General features: G+C 36.8%; 1 protein-coding gene across 1 annotated transcript; it reads left to right on the top strand.

Annotated features, from left to right (window-relative positions):
- The first annotated feature begins 239 nt into the window (after window positions 1–239).
- Window positions 240–25,880, top strand: TARS1 (threonyl-tRNA synthetase 1). Its single transcript, XM_045440840.1, has 19 exons — window positions 240–443; window positions 5,663–5,743; window positions 7,559–7,749; window positions 10,595–10,718; window positions 12,734–12,855; window positions 13,335–13,452; window positions 13,719–13,783; window positions 13,868–13,946; window positions 14,675–14,821; window positions 16,187–16,285; window positions 17,268–17,434; window positions 18,349–18,511; window positions 18,603–18,740; window positions 19,417–19,494; window positions 19,700–19,800; window positions 19,925–20,029; window positions 21,266–21,338; window positions 24,231–24,345; window positions 25,386–25,880. The coding sequence occupies exons 1-19, from the start codon at window positions 387–389 to the stop codon at window positions 25,532–25,534; spliced, it is 2,172 nt and encodes a 723-aa protein (XP_045296796.1). The 5' UTR covers window positions 240–386; the 3' UTR covers window positions 25,535–25,880.
- Window positions 25,881–27,614: the final 1,734 nt, after the last annotated feature.

Below are 27,614 nucleotides of genomic sequence, written 5' to 3'. Positions count from 1 at the left end.
GCGTACGTGAAAAAGCAAGTACTTTGAAGACTTCTTGGCTCAGGGAGGGGTTAAATCCAGAGCCCGCAGAGAGTACGGGTTCAGCTCCGGCGGATCCGTCTTGCAGACCGCCGCAGCTTGGTTTCCTAATGGGCTGTCACCCAACAAATTTCTCCATTGGTTTAGAGGCGAGGGCCCGCCTTCCCCCGTTGTCGATTGGCTGCCCATTCTCCCAGAGGATTGGGAAGCGGGGCATGGGCGCTTTCAGATTGCATCAGCTGGTCCTTTCCGGGCCACGTGGCGCAAGCGCAGTGTTCTCGGAGCCTCAGCCCGTCTCTGACCGGCCTCGGTTCTCCTCTCCTCCAGACCGTCACTGTTGGGTTCCGTCTTCCTTTCGTGATCTGTAGATGTCGGAGGAGAAGGACAGAAGCCCTTCAGGGAATATGGGAGGCGAGGAGAAGCCGGTGAGCGAACTGAGTGGGACCCGGAGGCTGCTTGCTGTCCACGGTGTCCGACCAGGCGGGAAGGAGGAAGCAGCCCCTGCCGTGTGGGGGCGGCGAGACCCGAGGGGGACGATGGAGTTCCTGGTTGAGTCAGAGCCTCTTTGGGGGACAGATCGTACATTCATAAAGTAGGGTAGGGCCTTGCAGGTCATTTCTGGGTCCATCCTCTTTTTGCAGATGAAGAAACTGAGACCCTGAGTGAGTGCCTAGCTTAGAGCCAAACATCTAATTAGAAGCCTAGAGAGAATTAGAATCTAGGACTCGGGGCTCCCAGAGTAATGTTTTTGACTCACGTTAGGCCGGAAGAGCATTTGAGAACCTCATTTAATCCTAAAACCCTGTAGGGCTAAGAGCTTCGGTTTAAGGAAGGGAAAAACCGAGGCTCCGAAATGTGTCCCACCTGACTCAAGTTTGGGTGATTTATAATAAGTGATGGAAGCTGTATGACCCCAGCTGACAAACCATAGCGAGGTTATACCCTTGCCCTACCTCCTGCTGTAGGCCTTCGATGTCATCCATTGCTTAGGAACAATTCCCAGGTCACTTTCACACCACCAGGTCAAGCTTTTTTATGGCCAACAAATGTCAGGTATTTATTCTGCCAGGCACTGCTGGGAGATGCAGCTAGGAAGGTGAAAAGGACCCAGTGCCTGTCACTAAAAGCTTCAAAGCCTGGTGTGTGAGGCAGGAAAACAGTCATTGTGCACTGTGATCAACCCTCTGGGATTATAGAGAGAAAGAGCCTAACTCTGTTTAGGAAGGAAGGGCTTGTTTGAGTTCAGTTTGGAAGAATGAGTCTAAGTTCACCAGGTAAGCCTGGCAGGGCAGTGCTTTCCAGGTAAAGGTAGCAAGGGCAGTGAAAAGGCACACCGAGAAGTATCTGTAAGGTTTTTTGCAAGGGATAAGCCTAAAGGGGGACCTACAGCTCTTAGAGTAGTTTTAAAGATCACTGTGGCATTGGGATGGAAGGTGTGTTGGAAAGAGGTCGGGCCACAAGCAGGAGGCCATTGCAGTAGGCCAAGTGAGAAGTGGTGATGTCTTAAGCTAAAGCAGCCTCAGCCCTAACTCTCTGATAGGATAAATCTTCCTATCTCTGATAGGAAAACTGTAAAAGTCACAGTTTTCTCATCAGTAAAATGAAGATGTCCTCTAAGTCCAGGATAGAATGGGAAAAATGCATTCTAAACTATATGAATTAAATTTAAGGTGATAAATGCTGCCAAACCGTAGAGTTTTCTCCATCTATATTTTTTCACTAAAAAATTATATCTTTATTGTTTTGTAACTTGTTTACTTTTTTTGCTTAACAGTCTATAGTCAGCAACTTTCTATGTCCACAAATACTATGCTATGCCATTCTTAATATTATTATTCTTCATATTATTCCTTCCTTCCATAATAATAGTAACTATACAATACCTAATTTTTATTGAGTGCTGTGAGTCTGATACTATATTATGCATTAACTCAACTATTTCAATCCTTATAATAACTATGAACTGGGTTTTCTTATTGTCTTCATTATCAGATGAGGAAACAGGCAAAGAACACTAAGTACCTTGCTAAACCCAATATTCTGTAGCCAATGCTCATAACTCTAGTGCTGTCCTGCCTCCCATCACCTGCCGGGGTATGAGTCAGGGACAGATACTCCATCAAACTATTGGACTCCCAGGACATACCTAGCCCAGCTGTCCCAGTCTCTGGGATGGAATTTAATTAAACTACACTCTGTAGATACTTTTCCTTCAACTCCTATATATCTCTGAGGAAAATAATTCTGTAGCTTCCCTTCAAAGTCCTTGTTCTAACTTTTAGGTTGAAATTTTAGATTGATTATATGTAAATACACGATACATAAAGTCACATATTTTTGTTCTGTTTTCGTTAGAAATAGAGAACAGTTGGGGCGCCTGGGTGGCTCAGTCAGTTGAGCATCCGACTTCAGCTTAGGTCATGATCTCACTGTCCTTGAGTTTGAGCCCCACATCGGGCTCTGTGCTGACAGCTCAGAGCCGGGAGCCTGCTTTGGATTCTGTGTCTCCCTCCCTCTCTCTACCCCTCCTCTGCTCAAGCCTTGCTTCTCTCTGTCTCTTTCTCTCTCTCTCCCAAAAATAAACAAACAAAAATTAAAAAAAAGAAATAGAGAACAGTTGCCCAACATCTTCCTAATTGTAGTAAAGATGGAATGGACCTCAGAGTTCTAGAGAAACCTGTTTTAATGTCCTGGCTCTGCTACTTATTAGCTGTATACAAATGGGCAAAATACTTTATATTCCTTGGGCCAATATTCTCATTTGTAAAAAGAGAGGTATTTAGAACATGGAAAACTTTTGTGTTAATTCTCTCCCTCTTTTCCACGACTCCTATTTGTTTGGCAAATACCCATATGACCAAAACCAAAAACATATAATCAGCTAAGTAGAAGTGTCTCATTCTTCATTTTACACCTGCACAGAAGATCTGTAATTAACTTTTATTCCTCTTCTTACCAGAAATACTGATTAGTTACATCATTTCTATAGTATAGCAAAGGCATACAGAGTCTTTTAACCCTGTTGGTTAGTACTTTATTGGTTAGAATAGACTTAAGGTATGTTCATTATTTATCTCTTGACTATAAATTAACCTTAAAACTTTATGAAATCCAGAATCCCAGAGTGGGGGAAGTTTTAGCTCAGCCTGAATTTAGAAGTCATCGTTTTTAAATTTAGTTTATTTTTTAAATTACACAAGTAATACATTTTATAAGATTTAAAAGAATCACCAAAAATGTCCAGCTGTTAAATGAATGAACAATGGAATATTATTTGGCAGTGAAAAAAGAATGAAGTACTGATGTGTAATGTGAATGATCTTGAAATCATGCTAAGTGAAAGAAACCAGTCACAAAAAACAACATTGTATGCTTCCGTTTATATGAAGTGCCCAGAATAGGTAGATATATAGAGACAAAGTAGATCTCTTTGTCTACAAAAGTGGTTGCCAACTAATGGGGAGAAGGGAAAATGGAGTGACCACTAATGAGTACAGGGTTTCCTTTTGGGGTGATGAAAATGTTTTAAAATTCATTGTAGTGATAGTTAAGTGAATACATTAAAACCATTGAATTGTATACTTTAGATAAATTGTATGCTGTAGGAAAATATCTCAATAAAATTGTTAGAAAAAAATCAAAGACCACAAATGTATACAAGACTGTAATAAAGTCTCCCCTTCATATTCCCAGTTCTATCCTCAAACTTCTCAAAAGACTCTGATGATCACTTCCCTCCTTAGAGTTGACCACTGTCAACACCTGCACGGGTGTCTTTGCTGTTACTTAATGTGTGAACCTAGAAAAAGCATCTAGCCTTTTCCAATTTAATCTTACCTGTTGAATGGGAATGATAATAATAGCAATCTCACAGGGTTGCTGAGAACTAGATGTGATAGTTTGTGGAGAAACTTAGTAAATCGCAAAACTTGGTGTAGTGCAATTTGCTTTAGGGTGTTTCTGTGTGAGCAATCACAGTGAAGTAATTCATTTCTGTGAAGATACCCTTCACAGTATCCCATAATGCATTTCAGAGTTTCCTGACATTGTGGACTGGATAATTCTTTGTTTGGGGAGGCTGACCTGTGCATTATGGGATGTTTAATAATATCCCTGGTCTCCACCCACTATATGCCAATTGCACCTCCCAGTTGTGAAAACCAAAAATGTCAGTCGACATTGCCAGGGGTCTGCTAGAGAGCAAAATTGCTTCTGGCTGATAACCACCAGTATAAACCAACTCTACATTGGTTATTTTTACACAGGACTTACTACTTTAAAACTTTCTATGCCTTCATGTACTTCTAATCAAAGTCCACATTCCTTATGGTAACCCCATAACTTTCAGTGCATGCTTCTGTTTGAGCCCTAGTTTGTCTTAACCGGCATGATTTCCTAAAACAATGTTGTTGTTAAGTTTATTTTATTTATTTATTTTGAAAGAGAACACACAGGAGCAGGTGCGTGACAGAAAGGAAGGGAGAGAGAATCCCATGTGGGGTTTAAACTCGTGAACCCTGAAATCATGACCTGAGCTGAAATCAAGAGTCAGATGCTTAACCTATTGAGCCACCCAGGTGCCCCCTAAAACAATCTGTTTTAGTCAGCCTGGTTTTCTCATTCTCTCTCTCTTTCTCTCATTTTTTCTTATTCTCTCTCTCTTTTTCTCTCTCTCTCTCTCTCAATTTCCAACAATTTATTTCCTCCATTCTCAAAATACAGCCTATTGAAATCTTCTTCATCCTTTAAAGTCAGTTGTCCTAACTTATTTGACATCTAATCATAGTGCTACAGCTGTATTCTTTCTTCCCCTGGAAATTTCTCACATGTGTGTACCTCACTTTTCCCTAAAGAGATTAAGTTTGCACAATGTGGACTGGATAATTCTTTATTTGGGGAGGCTTACCTGGGAATTACGGGATATTTAATAACATCCCTCATCTTCAGGATTTGGGTCTTATGTTTGCTTTTTTCCTAGGGTTAAAATCCTATGAGTACAGTGTCTTGGTAGTACTTGTGAGATGGATGGATATATTGCGTTAGACTTTTTTTTTTCTGCAAATCCTGTTACTGCATGCTTATACTAAAATTGCATGCTTTTTTTGTGGCTATATATTGAGTATATGTTCAGGCAAACCTGAAGCGAGAGTCACAGGAACAAGCAAAATAAACGAAATTTGAGGAATTGAACATTATCAAGTAACTCCTCTCTCTTTTTAAGGCTTTGTCCTGGGGCGCCTGGGTGGCTCAGTTGCATCCGATTTTGGCTCGGATCATGATCTCCCAGTTTATGAGTTCGAGCCTTGCATCGGGCTCTATGCTGACTGCCTGTTTAGGATTCTGTGTCTCCCTCTCTCTCTGCACTTCCCCTGCTCACACTGTCTCTTTCTCTCTCTCTCTCTCTCTCTCTCTCTCTCTCTCAACAATAAATAAACATTAAAAAAAAAAAAAAAAGATTTGTCCTTATTGCCAGTTATTTTGTCTTTGATAGTGGTGAAATTTTTTAGTCTTTCGAAGTCAGATTTCCTGCTCTTTTTTTTAAATACATGCTAAAATAATATCCTCAAAACTTTTCTGGGTGCAGCATGGAGTGGTGTCAAACTAGACTAAAATATAAAATCTTATTTCTTATTTGCTTGTATAGATAGGTGCCGGGGAGGAGCAGCGAAAGGAAGGAGGCAAGAAGAAGAACAAAGAAGGATCTGGAGATGGAGGTCGAGCAGAGGTAAATGTTTTAGAGCTCTGTTATCAAAGATTGAAAGGTGGTAGGAGCTCAGACTTATATTTTGTAAGATTCTAATGGTTTACATGAGGTTGTGAGATGGCACAAGTGTGAGATGGCACACTCAGGAAGAAAATTAGGAAAGTCTGAGAGGGGAAAAAGATTTGAAGCTATTTGCAATTGAAAAAGGAAAACAGCATTGAAGTACGATAGCAAGATAATCTGTGGGGTTAGATTACGAAAATCAGACAAAAAAAGTTGGAAAGAAGGGGCCTCATAATTACTCAGTTGTCAGAGTGGATGCCAGCAGTCTGATCATTTCATTCAGTGAGATGTTACAGGGTAGAGATTTGATGTTTGAGTTTACACTGAATGCAGCAGAAACCAAAGAAGCCCCAATTCCTTGACCCTTCACATTATTTCCATGAGGACTTGTCACTAGGGTTTGGTTATAAGCCAGACAGATCTTGAGTCTTCTCCATTGTAAAGAAAACGGTTACAGTTCCCCCAGCTCACACTAAAAAGAGGTGGCATTTCAAAAGTCATCCCAGAATCAACTCGGTTTCTGGGTATTCTACTTTAGGAGGCAGTTAAACCTGTCTTCCTACTTTATGAGTTGAACTGCTGTGAACTCTGCTTCATTTTTTTGCTTTAGTCATTGCCATCATTTTATTAGAGACTCCTTAGAAAGCTACCAGAATACAGAAGCACAAAGGAACAGGCCTTTGAGAAGTATACTGTAGCACGGTAAACTGTAAACTGGCTTTAAAGAGCTGCTTTTATTAATGCTGTGTTGCTAAATTTATAGCGCTTTCATTTACGTAAGGGTCAGTTTGTAGGTGATCGAGAACTTCTCAGTGTTGCTTAGAGCCCTATCTAACCATTTATCTTACATTTTGTCCATTATATCCCACTGTTACTGTGGAAGAAATTGTTGTGAATTTTAAAAATTTGCAAAGAAGTAGAAAAACGTGTATGTTTCCTCATTTGTTTTTCATACTTTGAATACAGTAGCACATGGTATTCCGTCACACCTTGGGAATTAGTCTGCAGATAGGAAACAAAAGGTACAATTAAAGGACTCTTCTGAATAAAGTATTTTAAGTACAAAATGTGATTATATATATTTCCAATGATCTGTCTGGAAAAAAGTTCACAGTGAGATGTCCAGGACCTTTCCTCCTCCTCTGTGCTCCCATCATTTATGTACTTGTCTTATCTCCCTTCTAAGGGCAACATGCAGGTTTTATTCTTCTCTTTGAATCCAGCAACTATTTTCGTTGAATGGGAGCCTTTACGTTAAATCAATTTATAGTTGGTTAGTTAAGAATTGTTAAGTGGACATATAGTCTGACCAGCTGCACAGACCATTCCTAAACAAGATTGAAACAAAATGGAAAAGCCAGCTACTTTTTATTTCTAGTATTGTTTAGAGCTGTACTTGTAAGGTCATTTAGTTAGAAGAGACCTTAAGAGAATATCTTAAAAAGGAAAAAAAAAATCACCTTATGCAAATAGCAAATGGTAATAATTATCCATTTAAGATATTGACAGCCCACATGTCTGTTGTTATTTATACTTTTCTATTTTTAAAAAAATTATTACAATAAAAATTATAAGAAGACAGCATTTAGTTCATTTTTTTACCTTAATTTCCAGCAGGATAAGTGAGTGCTTGGTGATTTGGACAATCCATTTACCATATTGAATTAGTAATCATAATTTTTGTATTGTCTATTTTTATTATTTCTTCCCTTTTCCTAAAAAGGAAAGCAAGTATTTACTGATCATTTATTTCCTCATTTGTTGTCTTAACAGTTGAATCCTTGGCCTGAATATATTAACACACGTCTTGAGATGTATAATAAACTAAAGGCAGAACATGATTCCATTCTGGCAGAAAAGGCAGAAAAAGATAGCAAGCCAATTAAAGTCACTCTTCCTGATGGTAAACAGGTCAAAGCAGAATCCTGGAAAACTACACCGTATCAAATTGCTTGTGGAATTAGGTATAAACTACACCTGTCTTGACCTTCTGTTGTTTGTAACTAAACTTTTTTTAGCTTGTCAAGTTTTATCCTTATAATGTTTTTATGTTATTGTGTTTTTAATGTTTATATTATTTGGGATTTTTAAAAATCAAAATGATGTGGAGTTTTATGCTCAAGACTTAATTTCTGAGAGTAGACAGTGTTTCACCTGTTTTGACTTAATTGTTTTGAAGTTAAAAATGAAGATAGAACATCTGACATTGAGAAGTTAAACTAATAAAAGACATGTGAAAATAATGTATAGACTATGTTTGATGTTAAAAACTTTTATTGGGTTGGGAAGAAATAACTGAGAGTTAGATATATATACTTTGTAACAGAGTCAAACTTTCTTTTTCTGATATGATGGGATCAATAGTTGGTCAATTTATACGAAATGATAAAGACAGGAAAGCATAAATTGATGCATATGTATAATACCAGGTATTGTACAAACCTGCTTTATACAGCCCCAGAGCTAAGAATGGTTCATAAGCGGCTTGAAAAAAAATAAGAAAACTAAGAAGAATATGTGACAGAGACCATGTGTGGCCCAGTCTGAAATATTTATATAGCCCTTTACAGAAAAAGTTTGCCAATTTCTGTCTTAAACATTTTAATTTAAAACATGTAAATAAATACATATTTATTCACTCTATCCTTCACCCTATATTTAAGTATGTAATTATTTCTATTTATTTTTACTGTTTCATTATATGTTGAGTTGAACCACATGCAGTCACCATGTAATTGTCAAACATGGTTGATTATCATCAATTTCATATTGTTGAACCTAAGGCCCAAAAGAACAAATACATAAAGAGGTTTGGGAACCAACCTAGCTGATTACTGGTAAGCCCACTATGCAGCTGGTGGCCTATGAGCAGTTGATCTATGAGCCATGAGTCTTTATTGTGCCATGGACACTGATTAGTACTTTTTACAAAGAAAATGGAGTGTTTCCATTAATTTGACCATTGCTTCTACCTAAACTACTTCTAGCTTATTCCAAAGGAAAGTAAGAAAGAAAATTATAATATCAAGCAGATTTCCATGTGAAATCATAAATAAGTGGGTGTACTCCTAAATACCCATTCAACCTTTCATTTTAGAGATAATTTTCAAGGGCATTTTGATTAAGTTATTCCTCCATTGTTTCACGCTGATATTGTAGCCGTATTGGTATTAAAATTCAAGCTCCTGGGGCACCTGGGTGGCTCAGTTGGTTGAGCTTCTGACTGTGCTGACAGCTCAGACCCTGGAGCCTGCTTCGGATTCTGTGTCACTCTCACTCTGGTCTTCCCCCACTCATGCTGTCTCTCTCAAGAATAAATAAAACATTAAAAAAATTTATTTAAAATAAAATTCAAGCTCAAGCTTTAGTTCAGGAACCTATTCTCTACATTCTACAGCGTCGTCCTCCAGATTACATTGTAATTTGTCAAATAACCAATTAAGAAAATATTTTTTTTGAGAACTGCAAAAGTTTACGTAAAGCGTTGATGAGCTTTAGGGCTAGAGTTAAGTCACTGATCTGCAAGTGAGGGTGTTTATGACATTTTTACAAAAGCCCAGGATAAATTCTTGCTATTGTGTGAAAAATTATAGCATGGGTAACAGTTGAAAGGTTTGGATGATCAGTTGTGAGTACAAAAAAAAAATGCACGCTCCATTTGCTTTAGAAGGTTTTTCTTTGAAGTTTTGTTTTAAATCTGAAAGTTTAGATTACTTTATCCCTTTGGAAAACTGAAATGATCTAATATGGTCTCTGCATATCTACATTTTCAAAGTAACTCTGCTTTAGTATCTTAAGACACCATTTTGGACCCTAAAATAAAAGCCATTTTCCCCCAAAGAATACAAAGAATATTAGTTGCCTTTGATCAATTCTTTAATCTTCTGAAAACTATTTTACACCAATAAGATAAAATATATTTCTCTCTGCCAAACCCATGTATGTCTCTGAAACTTTATATGATCTCAGAAGGAAAGAAAACATTGGATGTAATTTGTGGGAAATTCAGTGAATTTGAAAGTTGCATTAGGAATTTATGATTATCCTTCTGTTAGTTCTTCTGAACCTTCAGCCCCTCATTTCTTTATCCTCAAAGCCTGTCCAGACTGTCTGACCTTTGCTGCTTTCCAGGCCTCAGAATTCCTGTGGCTCTTACACTTGGTGTGGTCTCATCGTGTGGTCTTGACCACTTGGTGATCCTTTATGTTGTGTACTCTGTGGTGTGTGTCTAGCTGACTTTTTAAATCCATATTATAAAAAAGTTTTATTGAATAGTCCTTTATTTTGCCTATATGCTTGTCATAAATCATACCATCTTTGGCATTACAGAATTTATTCTGAGGTTAACATTACCTCACAGAGAAAAGATCTATCACAGATATCAAGTACGAGGAAAAGCAGAGGATTACTCAGTAGCCCCTCTTTTTCTTTTTTGGAGTCTAAATAGCTTGGCTTTGTGGAAAATTCATTTGGAGAAATTAAAAGATTAGTCAAACCACTGAAAATTGTTTGTTTATCACAGTCGTCATATCTGCTTAAATAAGAGGCATTAAATGTGAAATAATAGTGTTCTGGATTTTCAGGATCCTCCAGTTACACTTGGATACATTTTGGAGGGGTTTGTTGCTTTTTCCATTTTAATTCAGAAAGCTATGATACATAAACTATAATATAAATAATACATGTGTTATTATAGAATATATGTAATGTTTATTTTTGTGTTATTCTCAGATTAAGTGTTGTGCTACAGAAGATTCTTTTTTATATTCTTTTGTTTATGTATATATACATGTGTGTATATTTTTTAAGTCAAGGCCTGGCTGACAACACCGTTATTGCTAAAGTCAATCAAGTTGTTTGGGACCTAGACCGTCCTCTGGAGGAAGATTGTACCTTGGAGCTTCTCAAATTTGAGGATGAGGAAGCTCAGGCAGTAAGTTTTTATTCAGTAGTCACTGAATTTCAGGATCAAGGTTCCCGTTTCCGGTCTCTTCCTGCTCGCACTGTCAGTGGGTTTAGAGCTTATTGGTCTCATTGTCATATTTGAAATCTTCATTTTGTCTTTGATTTAGGGAGCATCGTGAAAGAGTTTGCTTCATAAATTTAAGAAGTGAACTTGACGGGGCGCCTGGGTGGCGCAGTCGGTTAAGCGTCCGACTTCAGCCAGGTCACGATCTCACGGTTCGTGAGTTCGAGCCCCGAGTCAGGCTCTGGGCTGATGGCTCGGAGCCTGGAGCCTGTTTCCGATTCTGTGTCTCCCTCTCTCTCTGCCCCTCTCCCGTTCATGCTCTGTCTCTCTCTGTCCCAAAAATAAATAAAAAACGTTGAAAAAAAAAAAAAAAAAGTGAACTTGAACAAATTTATCTTCATTACTAGATACTTCAGTGGGAAATATGTTCTGGGATTTTTATTAAATTTTTATTAAAAATTGGTAAAGCAAGTAAAAATTGGTTCTACTCTATCAGTCAGTACTTAAGCAAGATGTATAGATTTTACAAATAAAATTGAACATTTCCTTAAACTACTCCCCTATTGGACAATGAATTTCCATATTTTCCTCATCTTAAAATGCAGATTTGCTGAAGCACTATAAAAATCAACCTGTATTTGATGTCATGGTTTTCTTATTTCTCCTTGATGGCATACCATATAAAGGGAAATAAAATATTTTGTTTTATTATGATAGTTTACTTATGTATATGTATTAATGCTTTTCAGATGTATTCTGAATTCCTTACGTTTTTTATGAAAATCATTTTTGGGGGTGCCTGGGTGGCTTAGTCAGTTAAGTGCCTGACTTCGGCCCAGGTCATGGTCTCGCAGTTCATGGGTTCAAACCCTATATCAGGATCCATGCTGGCAGGATAAAGCATGCTTGGGATTCTCTAATCTCTCCCTCTTTCTCTGCCTTTCCCCACTTATGTTTTCTGTCTCTCTCAAAATAAATAAATAAAGTTAATTTAAAAAAATCATTTTGGTACCTTACAAATAAATCTTGAAAGTATAGCTTTGGGTATATTCTGACTCATCTGACCACCTTAAAAGCCAAGTATAGATGACCCTTGAACATGGGTTTGAACTGCATGGGTCTACTAATATATGGATTGATTTTCTATAAATAAATATCTGTGAGTATTTTTTGATGAAATAAATGTATTTTCCATATGATTTTCTTAATATTTTTTTCTAGCTTTATTGTAAGAAGACAGTGTATGATATATATACCATACAAAATATGTGTTAATTGACTGTTTATGTTATTAGTAAAGCTTCTGGTCAGGCTGGTCAGGCAGCTTCAGGCTGTTAGTAGTTACGTTTTTGGAGAGTCGTGAATTGTACTAAGATTTTTGACTATACTGAAGGCCAGCATCTCTAACCCCTGCATTGTTCAAGGGTTAGCTGTACTGCCATCTGTTTTCAGCATCCATATATTTGTCCTTGTGTTTTATAGTTGTGTTGTGGGGACAAGTTCTAGCACCTTAGTTTTTTGAAGCCAATAAAGAAAAAGAAAGTGTAATTTTTAAGTGGTGTTCCACGACTTAGTGAAGGTCACAGGATAGGACATAGGTTGTGGGGTATGGGCACATTGACTGAAAAGATTCTGAGCAATTATGGTCAATAAGACAGTGACATTGTGAGTGGCAGTTGTTTTCAGGTAACAGAATCCATCCGATTTAAATTAATGATGCTAATTTGAATTTAATTAGTTTGAAAATGACTAAGCCAGATGATTCCTAAGGTACAAATGCAACTTAGTAATTAGAATCCTTTTAAATTATTTTGGCTCTGCATAGAATCATACCACTGTTTATACATTTATAAATTTAGATTTTTTTATGTCTTGGGTTTATTTATAGTAAATTTTAAATATCTTTTTCAAGGCAGCTATATTAATTTACAACATATATGCTCAGACTCCAACCATCCCATTTTTCTTTGTATTTTCAGGTATATTGGCATTCAAGCGCTCACATAATGGGTGAAGCCATGGAAAGAGTCTATGGTGGTTGTTTATGTTATGGTCCACCAATAGAAAATGGATTCTATTATGACATGTACCTTGAAGAAGGGTGAGTTATTGAACTGAATAAAGAAAAATAAATTCTGAATTACTAAGGGTCCATACATTATTTTTAAAGAGTTCTCAAGAAAGAAGGAATGATATCAAGCTTATTGCTTAATAGTCAACAAGTATTTCCACTATGAAAACTTGAAGTCTTGTAGTAACTTTTGAGGTGGTAGTAATTTATGAAAACTCTGTTGTAGACAGAAGTATAGCCCTAAACTATGTTGGGAAATAAAATAAGCAGGTCATAGAAGTGGAGGGAGGGTGCAGTAGTGGGCATAGTCTCCATGATGATCAAGATAGAAGCCACTGAAAATATAAAATATAAAAATGATAATGATACCTAGTTTAAGATTCTAATATATGATGCAAGTGTTTTTTTTTTATTAAAACTCTTCACTTTTTTTAAAGAAACATTCCTCCAACCTATCATGTGAGTAGAATAGAGTGGAATGAGATTAATTACACTTCCTTTTCCTTCAGGGGTGTGTCCAGCAATGATTTCTCTTCTTTGGAGGCTTTGTGTAAGAAAATCATTAAAGAAAAGCAAGCTTTTGAAAGACTGGAAGTTAAGAAAGAAACTTTACTAGAAATGTTTAAGGTAAATTGAGATGTAATGTATGGCCTCCACTTTTATATCACTTATTATTGTTACTTTAAGTTGTCACACAGGGGTTTAGTGTACTAAGTTGAAGCCGGTTCTGTTCTTGATAAAAATGTAACAATATTTGTAAAACATGAAGTATTGACATATTTATTTTCCTATAATGCTTCAGTAAGATGTATTCAAGTTATGTTTCAGCTGTAGTGTTCAGAGGTAAAAATTAAAGGAGGGTTTTTAAAAAAAATAATTTTTCCTATTTTTAGTACAACAAGTTCAAATGCCGGATATTGAATGAAAAAGTGAATACTCCAACTACCACAGTCTATAGGTGAGACTATCAAGTGTCCTTAAGTGTAACTGGTGTATATGTCATTTTAAGTCTTTGTTAAAATTCCTTTCATTTTATCTCTAGGTGTGGTCCCTTGATAGATCTCTGCCGGGGTCCTCATGTCAGACACACTGGCAAAATTAAGACTTTGAAAATACACAAAGTAAGCAATGTAACCTTAAAGACTCTATATAAATGTACTTATCTACTGTAGGTATATGTTTAAACTTCTATTGGTTTCTCTTTCTACCTATTTTTCTGTTGCATGTTTAAGGGTGGGTTTTTTTTTCTCTTGCTATCTACTTTTTAGCTGAAAGTCTCCAACAGTGACTGACTCACCATTCATCAGCAGAGCACGTGAGGATGGGGGGCTTTCGGGGCTTTACAAAAATCACACAGTCATACTTCTAGAGTTTTAAAGCTCACTGTTAATGTGTGCTTTTGTCCTTCATTTGTTTAATAATTACTTTATTTGCACTTTTTAACCAAACTAGTCCTGACAGTTTTTACCAGTTGGTAAATATTTTATGGGTGATTATTCAAATGCACTTTAAATATCATAAGAATAATTGAGTCATTTCAAGATATTTTTTGTTGGTTTTCCATTTTTGTTTAATCATATTATGGGAGATGTCCTTGCGTTTCATTCATGGAGTTGTGGTTTGAGTGGGTAATTGAGAGGGAGTTATTTTTGAGGGAATTAAACAGCCAGCTTTGTACTCAGAGCAACTGTGAGATGTTTGCTAAGTGTGCACTTTTTATACCACTTTTTTGTCGTAACGACTATTACGAATTTGACTCCTAGGCGACTATGAGAAATAACATCTAACTGAAAATAAGCGAGATATTAACAGGTTTGAGTATTGTTTCATGATTTATCTTTGCTTTCAGAATTCCTCCACATACTGGGAAGGCAAAGCAGATATGGAGACTCTCCAGAGAATCTATGGCATTTCATTCCCGGATCCTAAAATGTTGAAAGAATGGGAGAAGTTCCAAGAGGAAGCTAAAAACCGAGATCATAGGAAAATTGGAAGGGTATGTTAAAAAAGAATAATGTTTCTAGACTGAATTTTCTTTATTTTCATTTGAAACTTCGCTGTATTAAGAATTTCCTTTGGAAAAGATGTTGTGGTTATTTCCAGTAGTTTTTATACTGTGTCCTATATAATCCATAAATTACTTCCTGATTATCTTACTGTTATCTTACTTATTGTTTACTATCCACATTATCTTTCTAGGGTGTGCTCGGTACTACACAAATACTCATTTTAAGTACTCCTTTTATTGAGAACAAATGCTGACGACCTACAGTTTTCTGTAAAAGGCAGTACAGCGATGTTTTTTGGTTTTTTTTTTTAATTGTTTTTTTTTTTAATGTTTATTTTTGAGACAGAGAGAGACAGAGCATGAACGGGGGAGGGTCAGAGAGAGAGGGAGACACAGAATCAGAAGCAGGCTCCAGGCTCTGAGCCATCAGCCCAGAGCCTGACGCGGGGCTCGAACTCACGAACCGTGAGATCGTGACCTGAGCTGAAGTCGGACGCTCAACCGACTGAGCCACCTAGGCGCCCCTACAGCGATGTTTTATACAGCTGGGAGATGCTTTGAAAGTTTCCTGGTCTCACTGACTTACTTTAAAGATGTGGAAACTGATTTCCCCTAAAGTGAATCTTCTTGTTGCCCAAGGTGACATAGCAAGTCACTGGTGGGTACCACAGTGTCATTTCCTTTATTATTCCTCGACCCGACTGTTCTCTGGACTGGAAGTTATATTTGGTTAAAATATTCCTTTCTAAAATTGTGTTCACTCTGTGCCATCCACTACTCTGCTCCCTTGAGGGCCTGAAAAAAATTCCAGTGGTAAGGAAGCACCAACAGTTGCGGGGCTGGGGGTGGCCTCTCCAAGGATCCTGGGCATTTTCGGGGGGAGAGGCAAGAAGGTAGGAGGGTGTGCTTCTTTCACCAAACCCAGGGGCAGCCACCTTCGTCTACATCTCCTCTTTCATTATCACTGTCCTCTTTCTAGTCTTCTTCTTGCCACTCCTACTTTAAAAAAGAAAAAGAAACAATAGTCACATCTTGGAGCTTTGAGGAATTAAAACTGTGAGAACTCCCACTGGATAATAAAGAGAACTAAGACCCCTGCTCCATGTCATTCTTGGGTAAACTTGACTGGATTTAGGAATAGAACATGCGGAGAATGTACTTGTGCTAAGTTGTAAATCAGCGGCAATTCTATCCTCCTGAGTATACCAGAAATGTTGACACGTTTTCTTTGATTCAGGAATGGCACACATTAAAATGCCAGATACCACAGTTGTAATCTGAACTCAGGAGCCCAGAAGTTTATGTTGATGTTACATGCGTGTATAAACATTCTTTTGCTTTTCTTTTACTCAGGACCAAGAACTGTATTTCTTTCATGAACTCAGCCCTGGAAGTTGCTTTTTCCTGCCGAAAGGAGCATACATTTATAATACACTTATTGAATTCATCAGGGTAAACCATATTCATTATTTTCTTCTGTAAATTTAGGATATAAGTTGATTTAATTAAATAAGGTCTGCTAAAAAGAAAGATAATCTTGTATTTGAGAAGAAATATTTAAAAGAGTAAAATCGCAAGTCTGAGTTTTCACGAAATGTTTTAAAACGTTCCTTTTTCCTCGTATGTGATTTTGTCCATGTACATTGGTATGTACACAACAGAGAGGCTGGTGAGCTTGAGGTGGGACCTGAAGCCCTTTACCCAGGAGCTCGATATGCTCTTTGACCATTTGTTTGTGTTTTCCTCCAAAAAACAAGTTAATCTTTACACTGCTTTTTTATTCTTTATAAAATAAGAAGTCTTTTCAAGCATAGGTTTATAGAGAATAATACTAACAACATCTGCATACTCACCACCTAATTTACCACATATGTACATTGGTACATATTTGCTTCAGATTTTTTTATTACAGTAAACTAATACAGAGTAAAGCAAAAAGCTCCCGTTTGGGACCCTTTCTGATCCGTTTCCCTCCTTGCATAGAAGAGATCAGTATTTGAAGTTAGCATGGATCCGTGTTATTTAATACGTGCCCTATATACATGTACCCTAAGTTCTGTGTCTGTGTAGTTCAAATTGACATATGCAAAGTCTCATTGTGTCTCGGTCGGCATTAGGATTTTTTAAATCCAGTTTAGTTTCACTTGTTACTTACTATTCTCTATACCTGCCACACTGTGCCCATTCCTTTCTTGGTGGACACTGATGTAAGTTCTAATTTTCTCATATTACAAATCATTGTTTTGATAGGCCTCCTTAGGAACGTGTGCAGGAGTTTCTTCTTCGGTATATACCTCCAAGTGGAATTTCTAGATTACAGCATGTGTGCATCTTGAACTTCACTAGATAGTATAAAATTGCTCTTTATATTTTACTCCCACCAGAAGTATAAACTTCTGTTTCCTTCATGTGTATTGCATTTGTTTTCTAACAGAGTGAGTATCGGAAACGAGGATTTCAGGAAGTGGTCACCCCAAACATCTACAACAGCCGACTCTGGGTGACCTCGGGCCACTGGCAGCACTATAGTGAGAACATGTTCTCCTTTGAGGTGGAGAAGGAGCTGTTTGCTCTGAAACCCATGAACTGCCCAGGACACTGGTATTGAGCAGCTTTGACTTTCTAGCAAAGATTTTCCCATGATACAATGTGTCTGGGATTGCTCTCCCTCCTTCGAAAGAATTTTTGTTGAAAGCAAATTATGGAATCAGAAGAATATTTAAATACAACCATTCTGTGATATTATAATATTCTCCATGTCCAGTTAGATGCTCAGATATGTAGACATTCAAGAACGGCACTGGGGTAATAGCAGTGAACAGGCAGAATATAAAAGAGAGATTGAATGTAGACATAGCAGATTCTCTAGATTTTTTTTTTCTTTCTTAAACATGTTCTGTTAAAATCTGCTAACGAACTGAGAAATCTTCCTTGCTTTGCAACTGTTTTCACTTTCTAGCCTTGAAAGTTGGGTAGAGTGATCAGGGGAAGAGTAGGTAGCTCGGTGCCTACAGGTCCTGGCAGCAAGGCCTCAAGGGTGAGGGGAGAGTGGAATCTCCATAAGGGAACTGGGTTGTAAGTCAGGGAGCTGACTGGGTTTCTTCTTAGTTCTCCCAGATTCTCTAACGTTGCTGAAGTACCTTTAGACTGAAGCAGTTTTGGGAGTGACAGGAAAGCACAGTCTTTAGTTTCCAGTATGTTAAATGATTTGTATGAAGCTAAGATTTTTTTTTTTTTTTTTTTTTTAATGATCATTAAAGGCAGTCCTCAAATGAATGGAAATATTGAGTACAAGGATTTGAGTCCAGACTCTTGGGAATAAATTTTTATTCTCTCTCTTGGTTGTGAATGGTCCTACTATAATTTATTTGCTGTTTTATTGATGCTTACATTGTGGTATGAAGTCCAGAATTTAAGAAATGTTGCCTGTTTGGACAGCCTTTCATATTTTAGAAAAGCAGTTTTATTCTTGTGAAAGTAAATATCAGTGGGTTTTAATTTTCTGTTTTCTTTAGCCTCATGTTTGATCATCGGCCAAGATCCTGGCGAGAGTTGCCTCTCCGGGTAGCCGATTTTGGGGTACTTCATAGGAATGAGTTGTCAGGAGCACTCACGGGACTCACGAGGGTACGAAGATTCCAACAGGATGATGCCCACATATTCTGTGCCATAGAGCAGGTATTCTGAGACTCTGGGATGAAATATTCTGAAAGAATTGTGAAGAAAAGGAAAAATTACCAATGTCTATTTTGTTTTTGTTTCTTTTAAGATTGAGGATGAAATAAAAGGTTGTTTGGATTTTCTACGTACAGTATATAGCATATTTGGATTCTCTTTTAAACTGAACCTGTCTACTCGCCCAGAAAAGTTCCTTGGAGATATTGAAGTATGGAATCAAGCTGAGAAAGTAAGTGTGTTTTTCAGCATGCTTGAATGCTATTTGACTGAAATGAACTTGCTCCAAGAAACCCAGGCCTCTTTAAATGGATAAAAAGCAAAAGAGAAAAGTGAAATGGTTCATAGGTTGAGTAAACTAGGTTTTTTTTATGTATGATTTTATATTAGAAATGGTTGAATATTTTTTTCAGTCATTGAGCTATAACTTGTAAAAGGAAATGGGAGGAAGTTGGTCAAAAGATAAAAACTTCCAGTTATAAGATAAACTGATACTAGGAATATAATATACATTGTGATGACTGTAGCTACTAACACTTCTGTATGATATACAGGAAGGTTGTTAAGAGAGTAAATCCTAGAGTTCTCATCACAAGGAGAACATTTTTTTCTTTTCTCTTTTTATTGTATCTGTATGAGATGATGGATGTTCACTAAATCTAATATGGTAATCATTTTACAGCCTATGTAAATCAAACCATTGTGCTATGCTTCTGAAACTTATACAGTGATGTATGTCAGTATTTCTCAGAAAAGAGGAAATTTGTGTATTTTAGGTGGACCAAATTCTAACGCAGAGAATAGGAGGGATTCATGAAAGTAATTACAGTATTTTTAGTCTCAAATTAGGCTGGAAGAAGGGAAGTTGCGGATGAACAAAAATAAAAATGATTTTGCTTTGTCCTTAGCAACTTGAAAACAGTCTGAATGAATTTGGTGAAAAGTGGGAGTTAAATCCTGGAGATGGAGCTTTTTATGGTCCAAAGGTCAGTATGAAAGTCTATTTGAGTAATGTGATGTTTATTTTGGAGTGAAGAAGAGATTACTTTAAAATAAGTTAAGAAAGAAAGAAAGCAGGGAGGGAGAAAAGAAAGAAAAAGAAAAAGAGAGAAAGCCAGCCAGCCTTGTTACAACTACTGTTCAGCTTTAATGTAGACAGCATCTTAAAATAACCCAGTCTCTACTTCTTAGATTGATATACAGATTAAAGATGCAATTGGTCGGTACCACCAGTGTGCAACAATCCAGTTGGATTTTCAGTTGCCCATCAGATTTAATCTTACATTTGTAAGGTGAGTTTCTGGTGTCTGCTCTGAATATTCATTTTTAGGGGATTATAAAGGAATATATATATATATATATATATATATATATATATATATATATATAAAGTAAAACATTTTTTTTTCTACCTAGCCATGATGGTGATGATAAGAAAAGGCCGGTGATTGTCCATAGAGCCATCTTGGGGTCAGTGGAAAGAATGATTGCTATTCTCACTGAAAACTATGGCGGCAAATGGTAATTTTTGTCCTTGTTTTTGTTTGGAGAATGTAAATTGACTAAGAAATGTCTACTGTCCAGTTTAGTTGCACAGTGGAAGAGAAGAATGATTTTGATTGGTGACTTCTAATTGATGACAGGTGTACAATAAGGAATCACAATCTAAGCCCAAATTTTTAGCTTTAAGAATATATATTCTTTAATTTTGTTAATGTTTATTTATTTTTGAGAGAGAGAGAGAGCATGAGCAGGGAAGGGGCAGAGAGAGAGAGAGAGGGAGTCACAGAATCCAAAGCAGACTGCAGGCTCTGAGCTGTCAGCACAGAGCCTGACGCAGGGCTTGAACTCACAAACCATGAGAACATAACCTGAGCTGAAGTCAGACGCTTAACCGACTGAGCCACCCAGACTCCCCCTTTAAGAATAATAATCATCATTATTTTTATTTCACAACTTGATTTGTTTGAATGTTATATAATACTTCCTAATTAGGAGTTATACACTGAGAAGCACATTTGTTGTTTTGATTGCTTTTCTTTCTTTTTTTTTTTTTTTTTTCCAATATATGAAATTTATGGTCAAATTGGTTTCCATTTGATTGCTTTTCAAGTAACTTTGGGGATTAATATGGTTTTGATGTTTTTGTCTGAGTGAACAAGAGTAGGCTTTGGGCTTACGCTGTGTGCTGATCATAATAAGCATGTATTTTGACGTCCTTGAGAAGCCAGTTGTTTTTTAATTGGAAATACCGACTCCAAACTGATCAACACTTTTTGTCTTGTTTCTGTGAGGTTATGCTTTTGCTGGCAAGATCTGAGCGCATGCCTTCCGTTTTGTTTTTAAGCAATTTTCTCTGTTGGCCTGCAGTTTGTGAAGGCAGTTGAAAGCGGCACAAGGTTGTCAAGCCCCCGTTCTGTAGAGTCTGCTATATTAATTGTACTGATGCAAAACTTTTGTAAAATGTAAACCCTACGTACATACAATATGTTTGTCCCTGCTCTCAATGTGCTTTGCAATCTGTATAGCAAATCAAACTTTAGTTATGGATTTTCCTGATTTAAGGTTACTTTTCTGCTCCTGAATCTCTTCCCTTTAGTCTTTATTGGATATTATGGGGGAAGGGGTAGGGGTAGTTTTTTTAAGTGGCCCTTACATATTTCAGGAAAAGATCTTGAAAAATAGACTAAGAGATATGCCATCCTTGTTTATGAAAGGGCCCCAATCCACATTAACTATTTTTAATTTCTTCTAAAGGCCCTTCTGGCTGTCTCCTCGCCAAGTAATGGTAGTTCCAGTGGGACCGACATGTGATGAATATGCCCAAAAGGTAATCCTTAAATATGACTTTCCTTTAATTTCCTGTCATTCAGCTATATATCCTTGGTAAACCAACCTGCTTGTGGTATAGAGATATGTTACTATTTTCAATCTGTGATAAACCTGAATAGATTATATTACCTCTTTAATACTTTCCTACATGGTTTCATGATCAGAAGATGTAATTTGAATAGTGTCTATATATTCTTGTTTATTTTAGTGTTTAGAATTAGGAAATAGTAAATGCCTCAGGATGATGTGTAAATTCAAATGCATAATGTATTTTAAACTGCTCTTTGACTCAGAGAGTAATTTTGCTTCACTTTTTTTTTTGTTAAAGTTTATTTATTTATGTTGAGAGAGAGCATGCATGCATGCATGCGTGCGTGCAAGTGGGAGATGGGCAGAGAGAAGGGGAGAGGGAGAATCCCAAGGAGATTCTGCACTGACAGTGCAGAGCCCGATGTGGAGCTCGAACTCAGTAACCCTGATATCATGACTTCAGCTGAAATCAAGAGTCAGATGCTTAACCAGCTGAGCCACCCAGGTGCCCTGGTTTTTAATGCACATTTCTTCAATTATTTATAATTTTTTTTTTTTAGGTTAATGGCATGCCCGACCAATGTTTTGCCCTACCCACCAAAAAACTACCTTACTAACAGATATGTAAATATCCATTCATATTTCATACCTTAAAAACAATTTGTTCTGTTATAGGGACAATTTTATACTAAGGAATTTCAAATCAGTAAAAGTTGTGTTATAAATAAGCATTATTTCATAATTGCAAGCTAAAAGTAGTAAATTGGCTAGTTAATACAGACAGATCTGAATATCAGCAAACAATATTGTAATATCAAAGCCATCATGTTTCCAGATCATCAGAATAAATTGCACTCAGGTCTTAACTGCCTTTAAAAAAATAAATGAACATTAGGCCAGCTAAAAAGCAAACCATTCAGACATACTATATTTCTATTACTGCACACAGTAGTTTTAATTACAAGTGATGAAAATCAGTTATGTTCCATGGTTAGTTGGTTGTACTTTATCTTATTTGTATTGTGAAAGCTCACATGGTAGGAGAAAGGTCTGTAATTAAATAACTCATTTCTCAACTGGAGACAAGACTAACTTACTCTGTTCCATCAGTGGTGGTGGGAAGCACTTAGAATTATACCGGGGTGGGGTTTTTGGTTATATAGAGTTGACAGGGGTTGGGAAGCACTACTACTGATACTTAATGACTGGAGACCAGAGGTGCTAAACAGTCTGAGATTACCAGGCCACCTCCCCAGTTATAGAATAGCCCAACTCACGTACACGCGAGGGCCCATGTTAAGAAACTAAAACACCGGTGCTTTGGGGTACCTGGGTGGGTCAGTTGGTTGAGCATCCGACTCTTGATCTCAGCTCAAGTCTTAATCCTAGGGTCATGAGTTCAAACCCCACAAAAAAACTAAAACACTGGTGCTTTATTCTTTAAAACATGTTACAGTCAAAAGTGTAGTCTTCTTCTGACACTCTAATAAACTGTGTAAGAACCCTTCAGAAATTTGCTTACTTACACAATCCCAGCAGATTCATTGATTAATGATCACTTACACATAACAGCCTATTAGTGAAATATAAATGGTTTATTCAGATCTTTTTGTCATATTAGTGGTAATGGGTAGTCAGGTAGATGGGAATTTTAATCTAGTTTAATTTAACTTAAAATTAATAAAACTTAATGTAATGTTGCTTTTTTTGGAAAGGAAAAATACTGAAAACATTATTTAATATGCAAAAACTTAGGACAATAAAGTGGAACTAGTATTTTTGAGGGAGATATAAAAGGCACAGAATGATAATCTGTAATGTAGCTTGCTAGATTCCTGGAAGTTTACTTCAAGAAATCCCAATTTGATCTTTGCCTCTGACTCCATTATTTAATAAGCTTTCTTTTAATCAAAAAGGAAATCACTGTTTAGAAAAAAAATTACTTTTTAATATTTCTCAAACTTGATATTATATTTAAATTATTCTTATAATAGAGTTCTGTTTACTTAGGTCATATACATAGAGATGTTAAAGAAATAATTAGTGTTAAAAGAATTTTATGTAATGGTTTGTATTCCATTCTCTAATAACATAAAAGAAGTTTATTAAGATGCTTTTAGCCTATTGTTTGTGCGTATCAACATTTTATTTTAAAATGTTGCATACACAGATGGCAGCAGTGGCTGGATTCCTGTTGCCAACTTGCTGCCTTTTTGAGGGATCAGAAATATTACATTCTCTATTAGACTGGACATCCATCATTGTATATTAATATGGAGACTGATTAATAATTTGTTTCCTGACAACTATTTAGGAAACTTAAGATATGTTTGCAAAAGGATTTGTTTTCTTTTGTAATGCGTTTTAACACAGCTGATTAAATTTAGCTGATTGCCTGAATTCTGATTTTTAAGGATTTTCTAAAACATTTACCTCTCAAGAGCAAAATACGACATTTTAATTTTTAAAAATGCAGTCTCGGGGCGCCTGGGTGTCTCAGTCGGTTGAGCGTCCGACTTCGGCTCAGGTCATGATCTCGCGGTCCGTGGATTCGAGCCCCGCGCTGGGCTCTGTGCTGACAGCTCAGAGCCTGGAGCCTGTTTCGGATTCTGTGTCTCCCTCTTTCTCTGACCCTCCCCTGTTCGTCATGCTCTCTGTCTCAAAAATAAATAAAATGTTAAAAAAAAAAAATTAAAAAAAAAAATGCAGTCTCAAGTCACAAATTAGCAATATGTGCTTCAGTATATCTATTAGCATTCTTTTTTAATATCTGTATGATTATCCAAATCATGTTAAACCATTTAAGATCAAAATACTGTTCTTACTTTAGATCTAAAGAATTCTGTATCTTTTTAAATAGGTACGGCAACAGTTCCATGATGCTAAATTCATGGTGGACATTGATCTGGATCCGGGCTGTACGTTAAATAAGAAGATCAGAAATGCACAGTTGGCACAATATAACTTCATCCTAGGTAAGAAAGGGACTTACCAAAGAAAATCTGCCAAACTATAGGAGAACACTGAAATCTTGAGACTCAGCCTTGAGAGAATTGTGGTCATCAGTTTAGTTCCCTCCAATCTAGACTCTTAAACTATTAAGTTTGCTCAGTTATTATAACAAAGGGAAATTTGCGTGTGAAAAGGAATAATCTTTAAAGGTTTGTTTAAAAATCTTCTTTTTTCTCCTATTCCTTCATATAGTAAGTTTTTTGTTAAGTTGGCTGGTTTAAGTGAATATAGTGGTTTGAAGCATTGTAAAGTGATATATTTTTTTAAATGAAAAGATTTTTAAATTGGTCGTCTAACTGCACACGGTCACCTGAAGGTTTTATTTTATTTATTAGTCTATTTAAATAGACTTTATTTTTTTAGAGCACTTTAACAGCTGTCCCATATACCTCTTGCCCAAAGCGGACACAGCCTCCCCCACTACCAGCATCCTGCACCAGACTGGTATCTTTTTTACAAAGGCCACAGTTTACATCAGTGTTCACTGTTGGTTTTGTACATTCTGTGGGTTCGGACAAATATATAATGACATGTAGCTACCATTGTGGTATCATACTGAATTGTTTCACTGCCCCGCAAATCCTCTGTGCTCTACATGCAAAACACTCTCTCTCTCTCCTAACCATAGGCAACCTCTGATTTTTTTTTTTTTTTTTTTTTTTTTACACCTTTTCCATAGTTTTGCCTTTTCCAGAATCTCATATGGTTGGAATCATACAATACATAGTCATTTTAGATTGGCTTCTTTCAGCAAGTAATATGCATTTAAGTAAGTATGCATTCCTTGCTTTAAAGCAAGTAATATGCATTTAGATTCGCTTCTTTCAGCAAGTAATATGCATTAAGTAATATGTATTGTGTATCTTTTCATGACTTGATAGCTCATTTGAACATTTTAATGAGTCAAAAGCTACATGGGGGCTTTTAGGTCATAGGATCATTTCTGTTCGAATGTTCAATAAAAACTCTTCCATCTGACAAAGCTTTGTGTCTTTTGTTTTAGTTATTGGTGAAAAAGAGAAAGCCAGTGGCACTGTTAATATCCGCACAAGAGATAATAAGGTACATGGAGAGCGTACAATTTCCGAGACCATCGAGCGGCTGCAGCAGCTCAAGCAGTCGCGCAGCAAGCAGGCAGAAGAAGAATTCTAATGAAGAGCTTTTCCCGGATTGTCTCAGCGGGACAGATGAACAGAGTTTCTGTAACATTAATTTTACACTCTAGAAAACATCGATTCATACTGAAGTTGGAATAGTTTAGCAGAGTCTACATAGGTGACTGCAGGGTCAACCTATTTTGTGACCATGACAGGTGTTAGACAATGGGTATTTGGAGGAGGTAATTAAAGGAGACAACGTTAAAATGATTTTATTTGTTAAATGAGCACTGGAGTACTGGAAATAAAACACGAGGAATGCTTTAATGTAATGTGGGAGGATGTTTTTATAAATTTAATGCACTCGAAAAATAAAAATTTTCAAATTTGGTTAAAAGAAAGACTAGAAATGGATTATGTTGTAAAAATAAAAACTTTAATTCACCTAAGTTTCAACACTTGTCCTTCGCATACGTATATGCTTACCTGGAACAAATCGTGTGATTCAGTATATGATGTCAGTTGGGAGTGTCTACTGTTCATAAACCGGGCGATGGGCTAGGTTCCTGCTTCTCGGGCAGAGGATGGCATCTTTTGGAATGTCACTTCTTTTTGGATGGAAACAATTAAAACCAACCCTGGCTCTAATATAAGTAGATTTGCACAAAATTTTAAGATGAAGATGAGTCTTTAAAGGAAGACATGTGGCCGGCAGGCTGCTCAGGGCCATAGCATCCCTGGTTATGCAAATCCCCTATCCTCTCATAAAGGATAATTTTTTAATTTGCTACCAGTGAATGGTGATTGGGAGAGACCCACAAAATAAGGAATTCCTTATGTGGGTATACAGTATATTGATTCCTCTTAACACAGTCATCTTAAAAAGGCAACAGCCTGTTCGTTCTCTAATAACCCCAGCAGCTTGTGTAATAGAGTCACTTTGAAACAAAACCACTTTGCATGGATCATATCCTCACCTTAATAAAGGAGATAAGACCTTTAATCATAGGGATTTTTTTTGGAAATTTTATAATTAAGTCTTCTCTATAAATGTCTTAAGACTTAGCCTTTGACAGGCTTTTAATGAACTTTTGTATGTGTCTTGAGAAAAACTAATTATATATTTGAACCAGAACTCTGCATTCCTAAGTCATGACACCAAAATTTGATTCATTGGATTTTTACTTCTTTACAATTCATTGTATCTTAATTTGATTTTTCTTCAGTTTGAAAAAATCCATATTATGGAATCATTTTAATGGTTTCCTTAATACATTATCCAAAAACCAACTATAGCTAGATTTTTTCAGTACTTATTTTACATAAAGCAACAAATGGGTTATGTATTACTAATCTTGAAATGTTTAAAGAAGCTTTATAAGCTTCTCAGAATTTAAGATATACAAGTATGTATTAATAAAGACATAGGTTGGCAGGACCAGGAATTGGAGAATCCTCTTTTTAATGTTTACTTATTTTTGAGAAAGTGCAAGCAGGGGAGGGGCAGAGAGAGAGGGCAACACAGAATTTGAAGCAAGCTCCAGGCTCAGAACTGTCAGCACAGAGCCCAATGCAGGGCTCAAACTCAGACCATGAGATCATAACCTGAGCCACCCAGGCGCTCCAAAGGATCCTCTTTGTAACTGACAGCTTATTCCTAGGTTCCGGGTGGAAACAATAGGGCACAACCCTCTAAGAGCTTGTAGAACTGGGCTTATCCCATCAAAGCTCTTCAAGTCTGTAGTTCCTTTTGTTTTGCTCTTTGCTGGAGTGCAGAGACTTGTTCTATTCACTGTTACCCATCTGTTCTGGTCTGGTATTTGAAGAATTGAAATAGCTGAGTTGCTAAGCTTTTATCAAGCATCTAGTCTATTTAGAGTTAGATGATCTTGGTAATCAAATATGCAGGAACAATTTTAGAACAGTGACAGCACAGTTGCAACTACCATGTAACTAACTCTGTAAAGACCAATTTTGTGAAGTAAACTAGGTACCCCAAACAAAATAGGCACCAAAATGTGTTAAAATTGGGGCACCTATACTCCTTAAGTCAGGAGTCCTGAGGAGGCAGGTTAGGGAGGCAGAGGCAAGTGGAAAGGGCCAAGGAACTAGAGTGGCGGACTGAGTTCACATAC

The sequence above is a fragment of the Leopardus geoffroyi genome, chromosome A1 (genome assembly GCF_018350155.1).
Source record: "Leopardus geoffroyi isolate Oge1 chromosome A1, O.geoffroyi_Oge1_pat1.0, whole genome shotgun sequence".
NCBI classification, from domain to species: Eukaryota; Metazoa; Chordata; class Mammalia; order Carnivora; family Felidae; genus Leopardus; species Leopardus geoffroyi.
Note: the sequence above shows the minus strand (reverse complement) of the source record. Positions and strands in the feature narration are given on the sequence as shown.